Below are 23,931 nucleotides of genomic sequence, written 5' to 3' on the forward strand. Positions count from 1 at the left end.
TATCTGCACATTCGCTAGCTTAAATGAGCTCATTGATTATCTACAGTCTGTCTCATCTCATCGTTGCGCTTTCAGATTCGCTAATGGCCATTTATCGTGGCTCGTACATAGATCTCATTTTTGTCCTTTTTCCCCCCATCAGTTGGAGGAGCAGGTGAGCCGCCTTCAGAGAGAAAAGAGCGACTTGCAGTCCCGGACGGAGGAAGACCAAGAGGATATGAACGAACTCATGAAAAAACACAAGGCTGCTGTTGCTCAGGTAACACGGACTCTTTGGTTTTTTTAAATCGTACCGAAAAATGTGTTTTCCTACCAGAGATGAGATTGTAAGCCCGGGCTTCTCTCTGTCTCTCTCTGATTTTTTGTTTCTGTTTTTAATTATCCACCCATCATTGGTCTTTGTTTCTTTTTTTTGTCCGAGTAAGTACTGCTATTGTAGTTTATGCTCCATTTTTCAAGCCGCCAACATTTCCCGTAAACTCTTTCCCATCAACTTCTTAAAGTGTCACACGGTGGATTCACAGCGAGGGGAAGGGTGGGGGAAAATGTGTGGCGGTGGGGGTTTGTAATCGGCTAAAAACACCCCTCTTCCTCCAAAGTCCTCATGATTAAATTACGAAAATTTGGGTTTGCTTCCAGCTCGGTCTCTCAAATCAGGTTAATCACTCAAGTCCGGATAGATTTTTCTGACCCGATCTTACCTGTAGTTCCTACGCATTCTGAAATGGCATAAATAGCAATAAAATTTAGACCAGAAAACATACATACTTTACATACGACCACAATTTCTGTATTATAAGCCGCAACTGACTATAAGTCGTGCCTATTTCATTTTTCATTGTGTTCATAGCCCGCAACTGACTATACCTATAGCTTTTAAAACAAACACAAGAGACACAGCAACACAAGTAGTAGAAGAACCCACACCTGTGTCACTAAGAGACAGAAACACAAGTACCGTAACAAGACAGAAAACAGTAGCAACACAAATAACTCGTCTCTAAAAAAAAATGAACTAAAAAGGCAAAATGGTGGCATTAGGCGAAACTCTGCATAAACCACTGGATTGTAATTGTTTGACAAAAGTTGTAGTTAGTATTATTTAAATGTGTTCCTTTTTTCACTAACCTTCTTGCAACACTTTACTATCGGCAAAAAACATGCAATCAAATGCTCATAATCACAATCAATTCTCAACTCGTGTTGTTGGACTGGTGATATTTCTCTCAAAACTATGCTAACCGACTGGGCAAGAGTAGCCAAGATGGCTGCTCACCTCGCTCGTGTTTAGCTGTGTTTTTCCCTTCCGCTTGTCTCTGACTTTCTTGGGACCTTTATTATCGTCAAAAAAGGCAATAAAACGCACTAAAACACAATCAATTCTCAACACGTGTTGTTGGACTGGCGATATTTCTCTCAAAACTATGCTAACCGACTGGGCAAGATCAGCCAAGATGGCTGCTCACCTCGCTCGTGTTTGGCTGTGTTTTTCCCTTCCGCTTGTCACTGACTTTCTTGGGACCCTTTATTATCGTCAAAAAAGGCAATAAAACGCACTAAAACACAATCAATTCTCAACACGTGTTGTTGGACTGGCGATATTTCTCTCAAAACTATGCTAACCGATTGGGCGAGACTGGCCAAGATGGCTGCTCACCTCACTCGTGTTTAGCTGTGTTTTTCCCTTCCGCTTGTCACTGACTTTCTTGGGACCCTTTATTATCGTCAAAAAATGCAAAATAAAACGCACAAAATCACAATCAATTCTCAACTCATGTTGTCAGATTTACGATCTCTCTAAAGAATTTTAACCGACTGGGCAAGAGTAGCCAAAATGGCTGCTCATCTCGCTCGTCTTTAGCTGTGTTTTTTTTCCGCTTTCAACTGACTTTCTTTGGACCCTTTATTATCATAAAAAAAGTCAATAAAACGCACTAAATAACAATAATTCTCAACTCGTGTTGTTGGACTGGCGATATTTCTCTCAAAACTATGCTAACCGACTGGGCAAGAGTAGCCAAGATGGCTGCTCACCTCGCTCGTGTTTGGCTGTGTTTTTCCCTTCCGCTTTTCACTGACTTTCTTGGGACCCTTTAGTATCGTCAAAAAAGGCAATAAAACGCACTAAAACACAATCAATTCTCAACACGTGTTGTTGGACTGGCGATATTTCTCTCAAAACTATGCTAACCGATTGGGTGAGACTGGCCAAGATGGCTGCTCACCTCACTCGTGTTTAGCTGTGTTTTTCCCTTCCGCTTGTCACTGACTTTCTTGGGACCCTTTATTATCGTCAAAAAATGCAAAATAAAACGCACAAAATCACAATCAATTCTCAACTCATGTTGTCAGATTTACGATCTCTCTAAAGAATTTTAACCGACTGGGCAAGAGTAGCCAAAATGGCTGCTCATCTCGCTCGTCTTTAGCTGTGTTTTTTTTCCGCTTTCAACTGACTTTCTTTGGACCCTTTATTATCATAAAAAAAGTCAATAAAACGCACTAAATAACAATAATTCTCAACTCGTGTTGTTGGACTGGCGATATTTCTCTCAAAACTATGCTAACCGATTGGGCGAGAGTAGCCAAGATGGCTGCTCAAATCGCTCGTGTTTAGCTGTGTTTTTCCTTCCGCTTTTAACTTACTTTCTTAGGACCCATTATCGTCAAAATAGGCAACGAAGCGCACTAAATCACAATCAATTCTCAACTCGTGTTGTTGGACTGGTGATATTTCTCTCAAAACTATGGTAACTGGGCAAGCGTAGCCAAGATGGCTGCTCCCCTCACTCGTGTTTAGCTGTGTTTTTCCCTTCCGCTTGTCACTGACTTTCCTGGGACCCTTTATTATCGTCAAAAAAGGCAATAAAACGCACTAAAACACAATCAATTCTCAAAACGTGTTGTTGGACTGGCGCTATTTCTCTCAAAACTATGCTAACCGACTGAGCAAGAGTAGCCAAGATGGCTGCTCACCTTGCTCGTGTTTGGCTATGTTTTTCCTTCTTCTTATCAGGTTTATGTGCTTTTTATCTTTGGAATGACACACATCCACCAAAAATGGAGACTCAATCACACAAAAAACATTATTGTTTTTTTTGATTTTTGTTTTAGAAAAAAAAGAAATGCTTTTCAGCCTGTTTTTCCCTCATTTGTTATTCTTTATTAAGTAACAGACCTTGAATGTTTAAAACATATTGTGGGGACTCCAAAAAAACCGAATGAGAAATAACCTAAACTATAATACTGAATAAAATGCAAATTCTACTTGAACGATGAGTGGAATTTGCATTTTATTGCAAATACAATTCTAAAGTAATTCATTCCGAAAAATAAAAAGTGATATGATTTCTGATTTGATTGGATAGTTGATTCTCCGACATTTATGCCGGATTTTGTGGATTTTGGTCATTTTACTTGATCCAGTATTGCTGATAAAACAATGAATAATTCTCTCATCTTGAATATTAGTGGGCACAAGTTAAGATAGGGTGGTATTTAGCATGGGTACTAAGCCAGCCAGGCTTATAAAGCTCTGGGGGAAACCCTACAATGCCACCCTAAACGCTAACCCTTTGTAATGGTTTGTGTTCATTAGTCTGCCAGAGATTTAAGCCAGATCAGCGATCTGCAGGCACAGCTGGAGGAGGCCACAAAGGAGAAGCAAGAGATTCAAGAGAAGGTATACACAGACACACTCAAAGACACACACAAAGACACCGACACACGCGTGGCTGCCTTTTTATTTTGCAAGTGTTTACAGCTTGTTGTAACCCCGACGCGGCCTCATTATCGAACGAGGCCCTTTTTATTCCGGGAAGACTGATTGTATTCCAGTGCAATGTGTCTTGTTAATACCCAGGCTAAGCGTTTACGCGCATTGACATGTTAAACGGGCGAATGCGTTTCGTACAATCGTAACAATCGTGCTTTTGTGATTACGAAAAGAAAGAAATCCAGACAAAAAAACATGCTAAGCTTGATAATCACGACCGACATGAAAAAGAACTGTATTGTCATACAATACACAGTATGTTTTAATATTTTGAAAAACACTATAAATCTATAATAGAAATAAATCCATTGTACCTCTAAAACAAGGTGTATTGTACTAAAAATGAATATAAAGTCCTCACTTGTATATTTCTATAGGAACTTAAAAAACATGTACCGTATTTTCCGCACTATAAAGCGCACCTAAAAGTCTTAATTTTTTTCAAAAGCTGACCCTGCGCCTTATAATACAGTGCGCCTTATATATGGCTCAATATTAAATCGCAAGGTCTCGCAATTTACGCAACAGCCGCCGACTCGATTTTCCCCCGAACGTGGAGTAGTCCGCGGTGTATGCTGGGATACCGGCGTTTCATTGGCTAACCAATGTGTCAATCATCATTTGAATCGATCGCTATTGGCTAAAGTTATTCAGAGCCTTGGATAGGCTATAGGGCCGAAACGAACCCTGCAATTGGCCGAAAAAGATGTGTCAATAATCAGCTAAATCGATCGCTATTGGCTGAAGTTACTCGGAGCCTCGGATTGGCTAGAGGGCCAAAACAAACCCTGCAATTGGCCAAAAAAGATGTGTCAATCATCCGTTAAATCGATCGCTATTGGCTGAAGTTATTCGGAGCCTCGGATTAGCTAGAGGGCCAAAACAAACCCTGCAATTGGCCGAAAAAGATGACTGAATAGCAAGCTTGCTAAACTACGCCATAAAGAAACATGTTTCATTAGTCTGTATTTGTAAATATTTTACTCTCCTGGATTTACTACACTCACGGTTGTAAGAAGACCATAATTGCGCATCATTATTGAACGTGAGAACTTAGGTGAGCTATGCGGCTTTATATTCTCCCGGTATCTTGTTTTAGAACGATCTTGATGTTGCTGTGACGAGTTGAGTGAATTAAACTCAATTCCAAGTGTTTATTGTCATATGCACAGTAAAGTTGCGAGCGAAAAAGAAAATAGAAACTAAGGAATGGTTGGCATTTCTTGAATCCTAAGACTTTAACCTTCCGAATGATGTTTGAAACGATGCATTTGAGTGACATCGTACGGACACCGCCTCCGCACGTGTCTACGACACGTATTTGCTTCTTTGCAAGCTTTGGGAATGTTAAGGGGGTAATCAGTTTGACTCAACTATCTGACTGTTTTGTCGACGTTCCCATTGTAGCGCCTTATAATCCGGTGCGCCTTATCTATGGAAGAAATCGGACCAAAAACTATTTTTTGGGGGTGCGCCCTATAACTCGGTGCGCCCTATAGTGCGGAAAGTGCGGTAGTTGAAGCACCCTGGATTAAAATCCCCGAAAACTATTTTTGCTCATCGTAAATTTACTATATTTCAATATGTTTTTTTCTTTTTTAGTAAAACATGAAAAATATACTTCAAATGAACAAAAAATGATCCTACCCTGACATATCAAGATCTCATCTTATCTCATTAGCTGCACTGCTTATCCTCAGTAGGGTCGCGGGGGTGCTGAAGCCCATCCCAGCAATCATCGGGCAGTGGGGAGGGGACACCCTGAACTGGTTGCCAGCCAATCACAGGGTACACAGGGACAGACAACTCGCTCGCTCATTCACACCTAGGGACAATTTGGACCGGCCAATTCACCTGAAATGCATGTCTTTGGAATGTGGGAGGAAACCGGAGTGCCCGGAGGAAACCCACGCAAGCATGGGGAGAACATACAAACTCCGCACAGGAAGTCCGGTAGGTGGATTTGAACCCACACAGGAGGTTTCCAAGACCTTAGAACTGTGCCGCACACGCGCTAACCACTGCGCCGCCATGCTGCCCCATATAAAGATCATTTTACTTTATTTGTATTTTTCCTTATTTTCTTATACAAAAATTGAATCTTAAATCTTAGTAATATTCAAAATGAGCAAAACTACCTGAAAGATAATTTACATTTATCCCTCAATTTCTAACCCTAATTATTATTTTTTTTATTTCCGCATTGCTTACTTATTTTCTGAGTAAATACTTTTAAGATTATTGAAGAAATACTTAAAAATAACCACAAGTTTTTAATTTGGTGTATTTTAATGATATTTTTTTAGTGTTTTTCATTGTGGGACCCTGGTGGGTTGGTGCTGGGCTGGTTTTCTGCAGGACCACTCAGTAGTAAACCTTTTTTTTTCTGGTCGCCGAGAGTTGAAAAATGTCCGCCCTGATGCTCCTCAAAGTCACATTTTACCCAGCCATCTAATCAGAGGTGAGGCTGGACAAACGCCATAACCAATGTCACCTTTGCAAGTGTGGGGGAGGAGCTTACTGACTAAGATTCCTTCTAAGATACATACCACGAATACACAGTATGGGTTAGTATATCATGAGAAATAATATTTATGTTTATATATGTATTTACCAAGTTAGTAGAAGTGCTTGAAATCCTTGAAAATGCTTGATTGAAAACTTGAAAAATCCTTGAATTTTGGATGAAGACCTAGTGAATCCTTCAAATTGTTGCCAAGTTTATCGGCTGTCCGACTCGATAGACTAAACATTAAATGGTGAAAAATAAATTAAGTGTGCTTAAACTTGACACCGGCGTGCTTACATTTGCCATTGCTTTTCTTTTTCCTTCGCAACTAACAACAGCAGGCATTAGTTGGTATGGCATTGGCATGTAAAGCGTCACCGCCCTCTATGCATGGCGCCCGAAAGGACAGGTGAAGGACCAAGAGCCGCTTGTACACGAAAGCAGATATTTATCGATTTTGTTGGTACTTATTGGGGGGTGCCTTGACACCAAAACTAGTGAAAATGACTCCCAGAGACCTAAACTACAACTGTGTGAATTTTCCCGAAAATCAGTTCATTCGTTCCGGAGCCTATAAGTCACATACGAACACACCCACACACATTAGGATTTATACAAGAGTTTAGATACACCTTTTGAATTTTTTTTCTAAAACTGCCTCTGCGTTATTAAAAAAAAATAAAACACACAAGTGAACTGCACTTAGGCCTTAATATTTCCGAAAAAGATTTGAGTTTTCCGGGACTGGTTTTGACCTTGTGACTGTTATCTCTTCCCTAGGCCAATTTGACTCCATAAAAATGGCCCCCATATCGGATTTGAAGTCACTCATTAAGTGTCATTGTGCCTTTTGGCTTTTCTTTCTGTCTATAATCTGTCAAAATTAACCTTGATTTGAGAAGCTTGACTTTCCCTGCAGCAGTTGCTGTCATCTGAATGCGTTTGAATTTATGGAAATGGTCTCCATTGATTGTTGGGAGATGTTGCTGTATTCTTATAATAATAATAATAATAATAATTTCCTTGTATTGTCATTCTGTGTAACAATGTACACAGAACGAAATGTCGATTGCACCTGACCCGTTGTAGCGAGCCGATGCAGCCGCAGCCAACAGAGGGCGCCGCCGACCACTTTTTAAGTCTTAGGAATGACTCGGCCGGGGCGCGAACCACCGACCTCCCAGTCTCATGCTGAAATAGTCAAGTCATGTTTATTTGTAACGCCCTTAATCACAAGGTGTCTCAAAGGGATGCACAGACCACAGATTATTGCAAACTTCAGACTATTATTATTACACCATCCCCTGATCTAAAACCTACATGAGGGCAAGGAAAAACTCAAAAACCTCAACATTAGGAAAATGAAGAAACCTTGAACGGACTGCACATGAGGTAATCCTCATTCCAGGAAGACCAGTCTGCAATAGATGTTGCATGAACAAACAATAAAACAAAAAATGAAATATTAAATAATTAAAGTATAATATAAAATCAAAAGGATGAACAGGTTGCAATGGATGTAGCATTAACAAACAGTACCAAGATATTGTCAACATGAAATCTAGGTCATTAATAAGCTATAGATTAGAAGTGTGTTTTAAGCCTAGATTTAAACAGTCCCACTGAGATTGAGGTTTGAATCTCAGTGGGCTGCTCTGATGGCGTCTCTCAGCAATAGCTGACCAGGGATAATGGATCACTGCCACAACCACGCATTTAATTCTAGGAAGGCTAGAACTGCATGCCTTCCGACAAAAGTGCCTTTTGCCAGTCCCGGCTTGCAACAATATGGGATTTGGGACAGTGGATAATGGATCACAGATGCACAAGTGCAGTTTAGGATAGTAGTTTAGACCAAAATACACAATATCACAATTAATGGGGACCAGAACCCCCCGGGAAAAGTGAAAATCCGTGAAGTAGCGTCACACCTTCATAAAAGCCCCCTAATTTAAACTTACCTCGAGATGACGTCCTTGCCAACTAAGAGTATACGACTGTAACAAAATAAGAAATATAGATCCACAAATAAAAACACAGAACACAAAAATTGTGGTTAAAAAACATAATTAGAGGTTTTCTTCTTTCACTGTAAGAAAAAGATAGCTGCACGCTAGGATCGGGATTCTACGAGTTTACCCAGATCTCTGCGATGATGAAAATACAACCATCCCGAATCTAGCAGTTTCCCACGAGTTGTAACTCCAGGTCATCCATTTCATAGGTAATGGATCTGGCATTGGTGAGACACAGGCTCCTCAGGGGCAGTTTGTGATAGTTGTCACATAGCTTAGTCGTAGCAGTAGGCCGGACCTGCAGCTTGGCTGCCTTGTCTCCCGACGCCGCCTCAGTCCTTTCCCGCACTCGATAACAATCCACAGAGCACCGGCTGATGATCAGCTGTAGGCATACTTCGCAGGTTGCTTTGGATGAAACATTTACTTGTGAACCTGCCCCGCTGTTTGACAGCATACACTGCTTATCACAGTCGCACACGCAGACGGCCACGCCCACCCAACAGGCAGATCCCTCCCTAACCTGCCCCTGAGATAACATTTGCTGTGTGCTGTCTGCTCAGAACACAATGTGCGATACATTGATATCAATGACAATAAAGATATTTCAATTCAGTGTGCGCAAAATCTGTGAATCAGTGATAACTGAAGAGCTGACTAGCGAGGGATTACTGCAAGTGATTACAGTATTGAGTCAAAAAGGGATAGTAGCTCGGCCATTTTTCCAAGCTGATTATTTTCTTTTTTGTATTTTTCGGTTGAACAATATGCTCAAAGATTTGCACTTAACAATAAAGCCAAGCTCAAGAATTGGCATCTGGGGGGCTTGCTGGAGTTAAGCGAGTGTGTGTTTTTGTTTCTCTTCCAGCTCCACTCGCTGCAGAGTCAGCTGGAGTTTCAGGAACAATCCATGGTGGAGAAGTCTCTGGTGAGCCGGCAGGAGGCCAAAATTCGTGAGCTGGAAACCAAACTGGAATACGAAAGGACGCAGATCAAACGTTTGGAGGTCAGAAGTATTTTCTTCGGCGAAAATATCAATTTGAAGCATTTTGTACGCATGGGGGTGCAGATATCAACACATCTCCTAAATTGAAAGAGAGACTAGAAATATGTTTTATACATAATATATAAATCTATGAATGTTCTTATTAAATTTAATATATACTTTAATATAGAATTCCATTTATTCTTTTTATTTATTATTTAATATAAGTATCGAATTCAATCATTTTTCTAAAATGTATTTGGTTTTATTTTATTTTATATTCATTCTATGATAGTTTAATTTACTGTGCCTGATCATCTCGAATGTCCTCTCAATATTCTATTAATCTTTTTTTTTATTTTGTGTAATTTATTTTGGATTTTATATTTTATTTTTATTAAATTCATTTTCGATGTGTTAATTGAATGCCATTTTTCTTAACATGCGTTTTTCGCGGTATTCTATTATTTTTTACTGTTGTTATTTTATTTCCTTTTTTTTTTTTTTACATTATTTTCATTAAACCAATTTTATTTTTTTATGTAGTCAAGAACACACTCCCATTAACCAAACATTCATCCCACTTCGCTCCTCCAAAACTAACACCGAACATTAAGCCTTATCAGCAGACCCAACAGCATACACTGGTTTACCCCCTCAGCATCATATGCCCACCCCGCCCCCCTACCCAGTTGGGCGGCAGTAGCTCAGGAGGTAGAGCGCTCGTCTTGGGATCAAGGGATCCCAGTTCGAATCCCGGCCCGTCCGTGTTACATGTCGAAGTGTCCTTGGGTAAGACACCGAACCCCCAATACCCCCAATAAGCAGGTTAGCGCCTTACATGGCGGCAAGGCCGCTATTGGGAAATGTGGAGCACATTGTGAAGCGCTTTGGGAAGTCATTGACTTGATAAGCGCTATATAAATGCAGATCATTTCATTTCTCTGTTCTCCCTTAGAGCCTGGTAGGCCGTCTCAAAGAGAACCTGGAGAAGCTGTCGGAAGACCGAAACCAGCGCATCACGGCAGAAAACCGAGAGAAAGAGCAAAACAAGCGGATGCAGAGGCAAATAAGAGACATGAAGGAAGAAATGACCGACGTCTCCAAGAAAGAAGCCGAGGCCAGCCGCAAAAAACACGAGCTGGTGAGCCCAGGCCGGAGATTCCGCTCGAACTGGGCAGGGAATGACATTTGGCTTCCACCTCGTCCAGGAAATGGACATCGAGAGCTTGGAAGCGGCCAATCAGAGCCTGCAGGCGGACCTGAAACTGGCTTTTAAGAGGATCGGTGACCTGCAGGCGGCCATCGAGGACGAAATGGAGAGCGATGACAATGAGGACTTAATTAACAGGTATGCCAAACGCCTTGGATGGCTTTTGTCGGATAACGACGGGATGATGAGCTGTCCATCATTCATTTGTGGTCTTTGTCTCGAATGATGTGTCGGCGTCACTCTTGAATGTCTGAAATAATGAGACAAAAGTGATTGAGGAGAGAAAAAGAGAAAAAGAAATCTCACCTGTTCCTTTCTCTCTTCATAATCCCCTCCCCCACTCCATCCCTGCAGTCTGCAAGACATGGTGACAAAGTATCAGAAAAGAAAGAACAAAATGTGAGTGTGAAAAAATTGTTCTGTCAATACATCTTTACTGTCTTCGTTTGTTTCTTTGTATCTGTGATTTTTTTTTCTTTGTTTCTTTCTTTCGTTCTGCCTTTCTTGCTTTCTAGCTTTCTACCTTGCTTTCTGGGTTTCTGGCTTTTTAGCTTTCTGTCTTTCCGTCTTTCCCTCTTTCCCCTAACCTTCTTTCCTTCTTTTCTCTCCTTCTTTCTCTCCTTCTTTCTTTCCTTTCCTTGTTTCTTTCTCTTTGTCTTTCCATTTTTCTCTTTCTTCTTTCTTTCTTTCTTTCTTTCTTCCTTTCATTCCTTCATTCTTTCAGTTTTTCTTTTTGTTTCTTTGTTTGTTTTTTCCTTTATTTGATATTTCTTTGAGTTTTTTTTCCTTTATTTCTTTTTCTGTTTTTTTCTGTCTTTGTTTGTTCCTTTGTATCTGTGATTTTTGTTTCTTTGTATCTTTCTTTCATTCTGCCTTTCTTGCTTTCTAGATTTCTTGCTTTTTCGCTTTCTACCTTGGTTTCTGGCTTTTTAGCGTTCTGTCTTTCCCTCTTTCCCCTAACCTTCTTTCCTTCTTTTCTTTCCTTCTTTCTCTTCTTCTTTCTTTCCTTTTCTTCTTTCTCTCCTTCTTTCTTTATCTTTGTCTTTCCCTTTTTCTCTCTTTCTTCTTTCTTTCTTTCTTTCATCCTTTCATTCCTCCATTCTTTCTCTGTTTTTCTTTTTTTGTTTCTTGGTTCGTTTCTTTGTTTGTTTCTTTCGTTCTGCCTTTCTTGCTTTCTAGATTTCTTGCTTTCTAGCTTTCTACCTTGCTTTTTGGGTTTCTGTCTTTCTGTCTTTCCATCTTTCCCTCTTTCCCTCTTTCCCTTAACCTTTTTTCCTTCTTTTCTTTCCTTCTTTCTCTCCTTCTTTCTTTCCTTTCCTTCTGTCTCTCCTTCCTTCTTTCTTTTTGTCTTTCCCCTTTTCTCTCTTTCTTTCATCCTTTCATTCCTTCATTCTTTCTCTCAGTTTTTCTTTCTTTGTTTGTTTTTTTGTTTGTTTTTTCCTTTATTTGATATTTGTTTGAGTTTTTTTCCTTTATTTCTTTCTCTGTTTCTTTCTTTATTCTGTTTCTTTCTGTCTTTGTTTGTTCCTTTGTATCTGTGATTTTTGTTTCTTTGTATCTTTCTTTCATTCTGCCTTTCTTGCTTTCTAGGTTTCTACCTTGCTTTCTGGGTTTCTGGCTTTTTAGCTTTCTGTCTTTCCGTCTTTCCCTCTTTCCCTCTTTCCCCTAACCTTCTTTCCTTATCTCCTTCTTTCACTCCTTCTTACTTTCCTTTCCTTGGTTCTTTCTCTTTGTCTTTCCCCTTTTCTCTCTTTCTTCTTTTTCTTTCATCATTTCATTCCTTCATTCTTCCTCTCAGTTTTTCTTTATTTGTTTGTTTGTTTGTTTGCTTTTTCCTTTATTTGATATTTCCTTGAGTTTTTTGCCTTTATTTCTTTCTCTGTTTGTTTGTTTGTTTTTTTCTGTTTCTTTTTCTCTTTCTGGCTTTCTTTTTGATTTTGGCTTTCTTTCTTTCTGACTTTATTTTTTTTCTCCTTCATTTCCTTTCTTTGTTTCTCTGTTTCTTTCTGGCTTTCTGGTGTGCTGGCGTTCTAGCTTTCATTCTGTTTTCTAGCTTTCTTTTTTTTTTTCAATTCCTTTTTTCCCCCTTTTCTTCCGGCGCCGTCACGAATGGCAGCCACTCCAGCAGCTCCCGTGTTATTTTCGATTGTTCTCGATTGTTCTCAGCTCAGGGATGCTGCTGGAAATGTGAATTTCCCTTCGGGGATGAACAAAGTATCTATCTATCTATCTATCTATCTATCTATCTATCTATCTATCTATCTATCTATCTATCTATCTATCTATCTATCTATCTATCTATCTAGTTGATTGATTATAAATACAGTATTTACTAATGCGCTGGAATAAAAGACTAATGAGGGCTGAGTTTTGACAACACCCGACTCGAGTCGTTTGCAAACTAAACTGCTCTATAAGCTATCTCTTGAAAATAGGACCCGGCTACCCACCAATCAGAAGCCGGTACCCTTCGAGACGCTGTTTTTCTCTTGAGATTGTTCAAAATGAATTTTTTCAAAGGATTTCGTGCTGTTGACTTTGAATTTGTTCAGTATAAAAAAAGTTAAAATTACTTTGTTGATGATCTCATCAGCTTTGAAGATGATGGCGGCGCGCACAGACGCAGCGGCTCACAGCTCTTCAGCTAATTTTCTATTTATTACCGTTCTCTTGTCTTTTTTGCTTTCTTTTCTGGACACATGCATGGCCAATAATACCTTTAGTCGGGAGGAACTTATACAGTTGGGTCTAAATTTCGACTTTTTGGGCACTTTTTATACCACCTTTGATATCCCGCAAGAGAAACTAAGAGATGCGGGATCTCCGTGGGGACGGGACATTGAGACGTTTCGTTCGCCAACGACACGAGTCTGTTGCCGCACTAATGACAAAAGCTCTGGTGCTGTCAAATATTGGGCTCACATCTTTCGCGTTGTAGCCCTCATTCGCCTCTTCTATTCGTAATCGCTATCCAACTACAGTAATCCCTTGGTTATCGCGGCTAATGGGGACCAAGACCACCCGCGAAAACTGAAAATCCGCGAAGTAGCGGCGCCCCTTCAAAAATGCTTAAAAAACATATACAGGTACACAGTATACCCCCCTGTATACAGTACACCATATAGAATACGGGTAGAGAGAAAGAGAGTGAAATTCATGTTATAACAAAAAAAAAAAACTGTAAAATATGTTGTATGTACACGGAATAGGACTGCGGCTAAACCACTACGAACCATTCAGTATGATTGTATTAACCGCTCTCAACCACATGCAGCAATCACAGTTTATTTAGCTTGTTAACACTACCGGTTACAAATTGAAAATAAAATAATAATAATAATAATAATTTCCTTGTATTGTCATTCTGTGTAACAATGTACACAGAACGAAATGTCGATTGCACCTGACCCGTTGTAGCGAGCCGATGCAGCCGCAGCCAACAGAGGGCGCCGCCGACCACTTTTTAAGTCTTAGGAATGACTCGGCCGGGGCGCGAACCACCGACCTCCCAGTCTCAAAGCGGGCGCCTTACCATCTAGGCTACTGAGCTGGTAAAACAGTGAAAATGTGATATTTGATGAGTGTTTGTGAAGCGTTTTGGGAAACAACAGTTAAAAAAATGGTCTTTGTTCATTTTAATGAAAGTGAAAGAGCTACCATCTGACAATAACATACTTTAGATAGAATAGAATAGAATAGAATATACCTTTATTGTCATTGTTACAAAATGGGTTAACATATTGTGACAACGAAATTGGGCATGACACTCCAGTTTTACACATTCACAGTGAGGTATGAGCCAAGAAGATAAAGGAACAGAGAAGATAAGGTTATAAAACAAGGGGGATGAGGCTATAGTTATAATTTACATGGTATTTACACAAGAAATGTCGGCATGAACGGCTTTTATAACAAATTCACGAAACCACACACAATTATCCGTGTTTAGGTAGTACAAACAACCGCTCGCTTTTGGTATAATAAAGTCAAACTTGAGATGAAATGTGACAGAGGAGAATATACTTCCATATTCCATAGTTCCTCCATGATAAACTGAGCTCCACATAAGAAGGGGGTGAGCGAAGCAGTAACTCACCATGACTACGCACTATGCCAGGGCCTCCCCCTCCCCTTCACAATAAGAGTGTCCACACCGTGTCCTCAGTTGACATAAGCTCGCGCTTCCTCAAGTCCATAAATGCTTTTATTGAGAAGGTAAGGTAGATTTTTTAGACCCGCGAAGCTCTGAACCCGCAAAAGTGGAACCGCGAACTAGCGAGGTTCCACTGTATATGGTAGTCGCTGTTTTGGTGACACGATCCGAAAAGACGTGACGTAAACAACTCGGCCGCTGAAAACTACATCTGGTTAGCGATTACCCTGTTACTGAAAGAATAGCACCTTCACGTTACACTGCTATAACTACCCACCGACATACATGTACCTACCTCTACCTGCTTGCCTATGTAAGCATGTACTCACAGTCCGTTCAAAGTAAATAAAATGTGACCCCCACCCGTCAAGGGCCTTAAAAAAGTCCGAGGCCGAAGCAACAGCGTCGAGGCATATGCGATTTGAGTCTGACTTTGAGTATTTGTGACAAAGATTTACAACCAGCCAAGGCTGATTGTCAGAAGCCATTACTGTTTGCTTTCAAATTCTTGGGCCTTGTTTGTATCTGCAGGCCTCAGGAACGCTTAGCTTGGAGTGCGGGGGCCAAGGACAAATTGGCTCTGACACCGTTTGCACAACATTCAATCGCAAGCCACCTTTTATTCTACACGGTTTTGTGTTATATAGAAGGCAGAACTTCAATATATATATATGTATATATATATATATATATATATATATATATGTATATATATATATATATTTAGGGTTACTTTAACTTGATTACTTTCAATTACTTTTGGATTACTCCAATACCAAATATGCTAATAAAAGACAAAAGAAACTCATCTCATCTCATTAGCTACACCGCTTATCCTCAGTAGGGTCGCAGGGGTGCTGGAGCCTATCCCAGCAATCATCGGGCAGTGGGCAGGGGACAACCTGAACTGGTTGCCAGCCAATTGCAGGGCACACGGGGACAGACAACTCACTCGCTCATTCATACCTAAGGACAATTTGGACCGGCCAATTAACCTGAAATGCATGTTTTTTGGAATGTGGGAGGAAACCGGAGTGCCCGGAGGAAACCCACGTAAGCACGGGGAGAACATACAAACTCCGCACAGGAAGTCTGGCGCTGGATTTGAACCCACGCAGGAGGTTCCCAAGACATGAACTGTGCCGCACATGCGCTAACCACTGCGCTGCCGTGCTGCCGACAAAAGAAACTAAATATGAATAAAATGATGACTCACAACACGTGGTAAGCTTTCTCTCCTGCCTTTGATCTCTTTGATCTCCGGCAAAACGAACATAAAATGCGACAGAAACAAAATGATAATAAATCCAAATAGCTTGCCAACATCATTTTTGCCGTTCCATGTATTCTGTTACTCCCCAAGCCTGCACAAAATTGAGTCATTTTATTCCTATTTAGTTTCTTTTGTCTTTTATTAGCATATTTGGTATTGGAGTAATCCAAAAGTAATTGAAAGTAATCCAGTTAAAGTAACCCTACCCAACCCTGTTTATATGTATGTATATAAATTTATAAATTCATGTACAATCGGAAGATCAGTTTCTTTGATTGGACTCCATTTACCCCAATCTGAAGACACAATTAGGTGTATTTTCTTTTTTGTACAAGAACAAAAAACACTTTTTAGCACAAGGGGAAGAGAGGTAAGATTTTTGTCAAACTGGCACGAAATTATCGGTTCGGGCTTAAAAGGTCAATCATTAAGTTGGGTTGGGCCGGGCTTCCCTTTTGCCGTTTTTAATTGTATTTTTTGTCTTTGTTTTTCTTTGTATTTTTTTTGTATTGATTGACGAAATCGTTCAACTTAGCAGGCAATTGTTTTTGTTATTTTCCCCATTGCAAATAAAAGATAAGATAATAAATGTCATGACCAGAAGAGATTTAGGACCTAATTGAGTAACGTAAGTTTTATTGAAAGAAAGAGGAAGGGCTGCGCCCACAATCCGGTGCTCACTAGATGCGGGAAGCAAGTCGCTCTCGCAATCAGATTGTGATCCAAATACGGAAGTGGATCTTCCGTAGCGGGCGTTGGCGGTGTCGGGGACGGAAAACGGGTTGATAGCCGGGACAGGAGAGCAAAAACGTGGTCGGGGTCAGAAACGGATCATAAGCCGGGACAGGAGAGCAGACGTAGTCGAGATCAAAACGGGTCGCAAGCAGGGACGTGAGAGCAGACGTGGTTGGGATCAAAACAGGTCGTAGCCGGAGACATACGGGGAGAAAGGAACGGGCAGGTGGTAAAACGGGTACCAAAACGGGACAGGCGGAAGTCAGGGTCAAAAAGGCTTGCCTTGTATCAACTGAGGTTTGCAGATGGACTGACAACAGGATGACAGGACTGGGTTTAAATAGGGACAGGGAGCCAATCAGAGCGCTAAATGAGCGGGAACAGGTGATTCAAATCGGTTATCATGACAGTAAAAATGTGTGATTACACTCAATATTCATAAAAAAGCAACCTACCCAAACATACAAGCCTCTAAAATACCAAAACAATGAGCCAAATTATCAGCTAGAAGAGAAAAAATAACTTATATTCGGTACAAATATAGATAGATGGATACTTTATAAATATCAAATAGCCAATGTGACGTGTTGATACCCAATGTAGCGTGTTATATAGAGTATCTAGATAGTGCTACACAGAATACACACTGCAATAAAAATACGGTAATATGCAATGTGGGGGGTGTGGTTTAATGTGGGCCTTTACTCCGCCGGGTGGAGTTAAAAAGCCTCATAGCATGAGGAAGAAAAGACCTCCTCTGTCTGTCCGTGGTACAAGACTGTGACAGCAGTCTGTCGCTGAAGCTGCTCTTCTGTCTGGAGATAATACTGTGTAGTGGATACGATAAATTGTCCATGATTGACCGCAGCTTTTCCAGTGCCCGTCTCTCAGCTACTGTTGTCAGGCTGTCCAGCTCTGTGCCAAATATTCCTATTTCACTAGAGATACAAGTAAAAAAAAAAATCGTCAAATACACCAATTTATCTGCCATTGGAGCTTTTAATTGTTGCCGCTGGCTGTGTTCCATTAGACGCATCAGAAGCTAGCATCCAAACAAGTTGATTACCCAGCCAAGGGCTTCATCTGTATTCTGCCGGTATAATACACGCACTTTAACCACACTACGTTGACTAACAGCATGAGATTTATGCCGCTGTCCTCGCCGCCATGCATCATCCTAACCCCCTATTACAAAGTGACCATTCATTCCGTCGCATTGTGTAATTTATGTGATTACGCCGCATCAATATTCACCCAACAAGTCGTTTTATCGTCGGCTTGTGAAAATCATTCCAACCTGTCCGTATGATTCACATCCCGACACGAAGCAGAGTAAGGGGCGACTCGACTTGACGGATATGGGGCGACAGTAGCTCAGGAGGTAGAGCGCTCGTCTTGGGATCAAGGGATCCCAGTTTGAATCCCGGCTCGTCCGAGTTGCATGTCGAAGTGTCCTTGGGTAAGACACTGAACCCCTAATATCCCCAATAAGCAGGTTAGCGTCATTGAAATTGGGAAGTCATTGACTTGAAAAGCGCTATATAAATGCAGATCATTTCATTTCATAAATGGCGTGGTTTGCCAATCAAAAGCACGGCTTTTTTTAAATTTTTTTATTATTTTCTATTTTTTTTTTAGAACTTTTTATTTCTCACACACACTTGGACAGAGGTTTGATTCCTCCGTCAAACAGCAACACAAACAAAAAATATATACAATTGACATACCCATAAACAGGGTTGGGTAGGGTTGCTTTAACTGGATTACTTTCAATGACTTTTGGATTACTCCAATACCAAATATGCTAATAAAAGACAAAAGAAACTTTATACCACAGCCATATCCCCCTAGTGGGAGGTGGCAGAGTCATTTCTGACTCTTTCTGGGTGATTGATTTAGAGGAGGGGATTCCCAGCCCCCTCACTCAACCCAACTGAGGTGATGGGAGTCATTAGGTGACCAAACCCCCCAATTCCAACCCCTCATGCTGAATGCCAAGCAGGGAGGCAATGGGTACCAATGTTTAAGTCTTAGGTATGACTCGGCCGAGGCTTGAACCACAACCTCCCAGTCTCGGGGCGGGCGCATACCCCCAAGACACCGAGCTGGTTGCAAAAGAAACTAAATATGAATAAAATTACTAAATTTTGTGCAGGCTTGGGGAGTAACGGAATACATGGAACAGAAAAAATGATGTTGGCAAGCTGTTTGGATTTATTTTCATTTTGTTTCTGTCGCATTTTATGTTAGTTCTGCCGGAGATCAAAGAGATCAAAGCCAGGAAAGAAAGCTTACCACGTGTTGTGAGTCATCATTTTATTCATATTTAGTTTCTTTTGTCTTTTATTAGCATATTTGGTATTGGAGTAATCCAAAAGTCATTGAAAGTAATCCAGTTAAAGTAACCCTACCCAACCCTGCCCACGAATAACAAAAGAAACAACAACAAAACATGTTAATAAAATAAAATAAAATTGTGTGATAAGCTCTTTTTTCGAATTGATCTAGTTTCAGTTGAAGTCTTGCAGTGATTTTTTTCCATAATGTACATTTGCTTTAATTTGTCTCTCCATGGTTTTATGTCAGGAGGTTGTGGTTTCAGCCAGGACACTGTGATCATTTTCTTTGCTACCAGAAGCATAACCTTTAGTATATATTTAGAATAGAATAGAGTATACCTTTATTGTCATTGTTACAACATGGGATATATTGTGACAACGAAATTGGACGTGGCACTCCAGGTCCACATTTTACAGTGAGGATAAGGAAAACAAAGAGATAAAGGAACAAAGTTGTACTGTCCTTGTTGTATAGGCTTTGTTTTCCTCTGGAGGGGGGGTGTATGAGGGGGTGAGGGACAGACAGAGATGGGCGGATCCAACTAGATGTTTGATCTTACTGTACACACGGTCCAGTGTTTTTTTCCCTAATTGCTCAGTCCACGTATTGAATGAATTTGGGAAGTACAGTCCTTAAACATGCCCGATTAAAGTTGCCGGCGACGATAAAAGCTCCGTCGGGGTGTGCAAGCTGCTGTTTATTGATAGCAGCCGGCAGGAGATTTAGCGCTATGCTAACGTTAGTATCCGGTGGAACGTTAGCATCCAGTGGAACGTAAACAGCAAGCACAATGACCACAGTTAGCTCTCTCGGTAGATATAAGCGTCTACACAATGCTGCTAGAAACTCTATATCGAGTGAGCAGTGTGTGTCAATGATTCGGCTGTTATTGTAGCGCATAGTCCCCCACCCCTGTTTTTACCGGAGCCTCCGTCTCGTTCATGCCGGTGAAGCGTGCATCCTGCTAGTTGGACTGCGTCGGGGAAGCCAAGACTCCGTGATGACAAAAATACTCCAATTTCGGACGAAGCTGTTGGTGGCGATCCGCAGCTCAAATTCACTCATTTTGTGGACAATGGATCTGGCGTTGGTTAGGAACATGCTTGGGAGCGCTGGTCTGTGTGGTCGCCTTCTTAGCCCAGGCCCGACTGGCAGCCTTTTTCCTTTGCTCCGTCGTTGTCGACAGGCAGATCACCCAGGGAGATCGGGTGGTCTCTGTATATCCCTCGGGATGTTGTGGATGTTATTGTAGTTGCGAAAGGAGTCGAAGGGAAAATATGAGGGATAAAAGAACACTGAAAAACAAAAGACGAACTGGAGCCCGTGAAGCCGCTGCACTCGCGCGCGCCGCCATCTTATGTTGACCAGTCAATAATTTTTCCGGCAAAATTCATAATACATAAGTCACTGGGTCCAACCGCGACTCCCAACCAATTATTAATTTTACTTCTGTCTGAATACTTCTCCAGAAAAGTATTATTACAGGGCAATTACCAAAAATATGCGTGAAATCTCTGACCCTCCTACAGTTACGCCAACATAGATTTGAGGTATTTTTATATTTTGAAGTGCTGGTTATTTTGTGTCCCTCTTTCAAAGTTTTTTTTTCCCATTCGTCGTCTTTTATCACTACATTAGCTTCTTGTTCCCATTTTTCCTTTACCACATGTCATCATAACTGAGATCCATTCGCAGAGCTTTTTACAATTTTGAGATAACCCCCTTTATTGATTGTCCTTTTGAGTATGATATTATTAATTCCTCAACTTGAGTTGGCTCCTTACATATTTTCCCCCATTCATCATGTTAATGGAGGCAATGCCTTAGTTGCAAATATTTGTAAGAATCATTTCTAGGTACCGTAAATTCTGGACTATAGAGCGCACCTGATTATAAGCCGCACCCACCACATTTTAGAAGGAAAAACGATTTTGTACTTACACAAGTCGCACCTGTATATAAGCCGCATGCGAACCCAAACCCGACTTTATGTCCCGCGATTGAAACTAAATGTCCTTCATTAAAGTACACAGTCCAAAAATCACGGAAAATGATACCGGTACTTAAGGTTTGATACAGACCTGCAGAGTGGGGGTCCCGTTGAAAGTAATCCAAGGAAAAAAAGTGTATATTTCCAAAGGTAAGGGTGGGAAAAATATATATCCACTATTGTCCGCCGCGTCCACAAACAGGTCTGTCTGTTCCTCACCTTTACCCCACTTCCCGTCACCCCCCGTTTGTTCCGCCCCTCCTTTTTCATTTGCACATGCAAAACATCAGAATAAGTGTCTAAAATAAATACAAATAAATACATTACAAAAATATACAGTTGCAAATACATATAATACATGGGTTACACATATTTGCAAAGAAAGACGGTACACCGAGAGAGTTTTCAAAGCTTTAATAATAATAATATATCTTTCATCCCAAACGGTGCCTGTGACAGGGCAGTTAATGGTAGCAACACGCTCGCAACACAGTAAACGGGTCTGGTAAAAAAAAACATACCGTACTTGTAAAAATCACGGTAAAGCGTCCTCATCTTCCTCCTTAGAACTGAAGCCATAAAAGTTGTCTTCCTCAGTGACTTCAAACGTTCCTTTATTCTAAAACACGCAAGCAACACGCTCGCAACACAGTAAACGGGTCTGGTAAAAAAAACATACTGTACTTGTAAAAATCACGGTAAACCGTCAGGACTGCTCGATTGCTTTTAGCTTGAAAGCTGCGTCATGTGCCTTTCTTTTTGCATTTTGCATGATGAGGGTATGTTTACGCTAATTTAATTAATGCACAAGCCAAGAAGTTGCAGTCTTCCTCGGCGCATATATTCCACCGGTCTAAATCTTACCTTTTGTACTCGAGCGCCGCTGGGGGCCGTTAGAAAAATTAGATAAATTGGCCGTATCACTGAATGAGCCGCAGGGTTGAAAGTTTGGGAAAAAAGTAGCGGCTTATAGTCCGGAATTTACGGTAGGTGAAATTGAGGCCTCTTTGTTCTCACAGAGGGCAGGAGACAGACTCTGATTCCGAAGTGGAGGACCGTGTAGACGGGGTTAAATCCTGGCTCTCCAAGAACAAAGCCGCGTCCAAGCCCCAGTCGGATGAGGGGAGTCTGAAGAGCGCCAGGTTAGTGCTTCGTCCTTCTCTCATCCTCTTACCTCATGGCAGATAACCACACGGATCTTTGCGATGGAGAACCGATAAGAGCGATATTGAGCAGTGCCCTTGGTTGCTCAAGAACCTTTGTCGTGCTCTCAGCAACTTGTCTCTCAACCGGTGTGACGCTGGGAATTACCCAATTTTATGTAATTCATTATTTCTTGGTAGAACCCAGTTGTCGAAAATCTGCCGTTTTACAGTGATCAGCAGAGTCTGGTCGGGTAAAGTACAGATCACGGGCCAAATACAACCTTTTTAATCCGTTAGGCTGAGCAAAAGGTTGTTGGCCTGGAGAGGGATGGGCACCACTAGGCTGTACTTGCCCAGGACACACCACAGAAAATGGTGCCCCTGCGGCGTCAGTGGTGAAGGAATCCCAACAGCCAACCAACTACAAATAAAAAACTGTTGTCGTTTTGGTTACACTATTAGCGGCAAATTCCTTAGCCTAATCCAAAAATGCCATTGCAGACAAGAACTGGTTTTCAAGCAAAAGGCCAAAAACTGTTTTACATTTTGAAATCAAGAGTAGCACTTAGTCATAGGTTCTGAAATCACCTATTAATTTGTATTGATACTAAATAATGAGTTGACACAATCGCTACTTAGCAAATCATTAATTAAAACATATTTCCGAGTGAGAGTGGCTTACTTTTTACTAATTCCCCTCGCTATAATAGACCTCCCAATGTCTGATCTATTCATTTGAAACATTAAGAAAAAAGGACTGGATTTTGAAAGGATATTGTATGGAAACAACCTCAGTCCAGCCATGATTGCATACTAGGTATGTAAGTTAAGGCCTTTATCACTTGCCAACAGTTAAATAATGGATTACTAATAATTTAGGATATTGAATTTCAAAAAAATTAATAAAACTATGAATAATTGAGACAGTCTCCCTACCTCCTATGCAGAAAACTAAAAATTTCACAATGTTTTTATCATGAATTGTATTTATCAAGATATTAATATTTTTCATGCCCAAAATAATTTTTATTTTGAGTTTTTGAATGCATATTGAAACAAATCGTGCCCAAATAGGGGCACAATATCTAAATGGGTCTAATAATAGCAAATACGATATAAACATGTTCATGCATAGAAATACAAAAGGGAAATACACACAACTCATTTCCTTAATCATTAGTTATCGACTCGAAACTGTATCCATCATTTTTGGGTCCTGGCTGTCAATTTTTTCACTCAACTCTTGCTTAAATAAATGCCCACCACAAAGTAACATCATATCCATAAATAGAAAGCCGTTAAAGCTTATCATGTTTTGAAAAAGAAATGGACTCCAGAGAAATTCTGAACCAACCTAAGGCCAATGTATAAGTGGAGAACTAAAGAGAGCAATGGAGCGTTGCAGAACAATGGAGGATGGGTTATGACAGTCTACCACGGACCTTAACTTAGCATATTCCGCCTATTCTCTGTATGACTATGATGACCTCAGAACAATAGCTAAGCCACACCACAAATAAATTCCTTCCAGTCCTCCTTGTTGACATAGAGATTAACCAAGTATGGCAAAACATACATTCTTCGGGAGATAACTACCTCGAGTCTTTAAAAGACCCAACGTTACCCGAGGCAAGGAAAAAGGATGGGTAATTTATAAGATTAGGTGCCATTACTCTCCTTTCCAGTAATCTGTCTAATGACAGCAGGCGGAACGGCGAAGTGGCTGCTGTCAAATTTATTGAAGTGGCCTGTGGCCAGTTGGCGCTTCTGCTAAATGATGCCTCTGCTTCCATAGATC

The 23,931-nt window shown here is 40.8% G+C and overlaps 1 protein-coding gene across 2 annotated transcripts in view; it reads left to right on the forward strand.

Annotated features, from left to right (window-relative positions):
- The window catches only part of LOC148349016 (unconventional myosin-XVIIIa-like), a 158,587-nt gene that overhangs the window by 121,178 nt on the left and 13,478 nt on the right, over positions 1–23,931 (forward strand). For both annotated transcript variants that reach the window (XM_088320741.1, XM_088320742.1), the window contains exons 35-41: positions 143–259; positions 3,599–3,682; positions 9,168–9,305; positions 10,243–10,428; positions 10,496–10,635; positions 10,852–10,896; positions 22,008–22,130. In XM_088320741.1, coding sequence (XP_088176867.1) covers positions 143–259; positions 3,599–3,682; positions 9,168–9,305; positions 10,243–10,428; positions 10,496–10,635; positions 10,852–10,896; positions 22,008–22,130 — 833 coding nt within the window. The remainder of the gene's footprint in view (positions 1–142; positions 260–3,598; positions 3,683–9,167; positions 9,306–10,242; positions 10,429–10,495; positions 10,636–10,851; positions 10,897–22,007; positions 22,131–23,931) is intronic.

The sequence above is a fragment of the Urocampus carinirostris genome, chromosome 17 (assembly GCF_059441175.1).
Source record: "Urocampus carinirostris isolate Australia breed hairy pipefish chromosome 17, RoL_Ucar_1.0, whole genome shotgun sequence".
In the NCBI taxonomy this organism is placed as follows: domain Eukaryota; kingdom Metazoa; phylum Chordata; class Actinopteri; order Syngnathiformes; family Syngnathidae; genus Urocampus; species Urocampus carinirostris.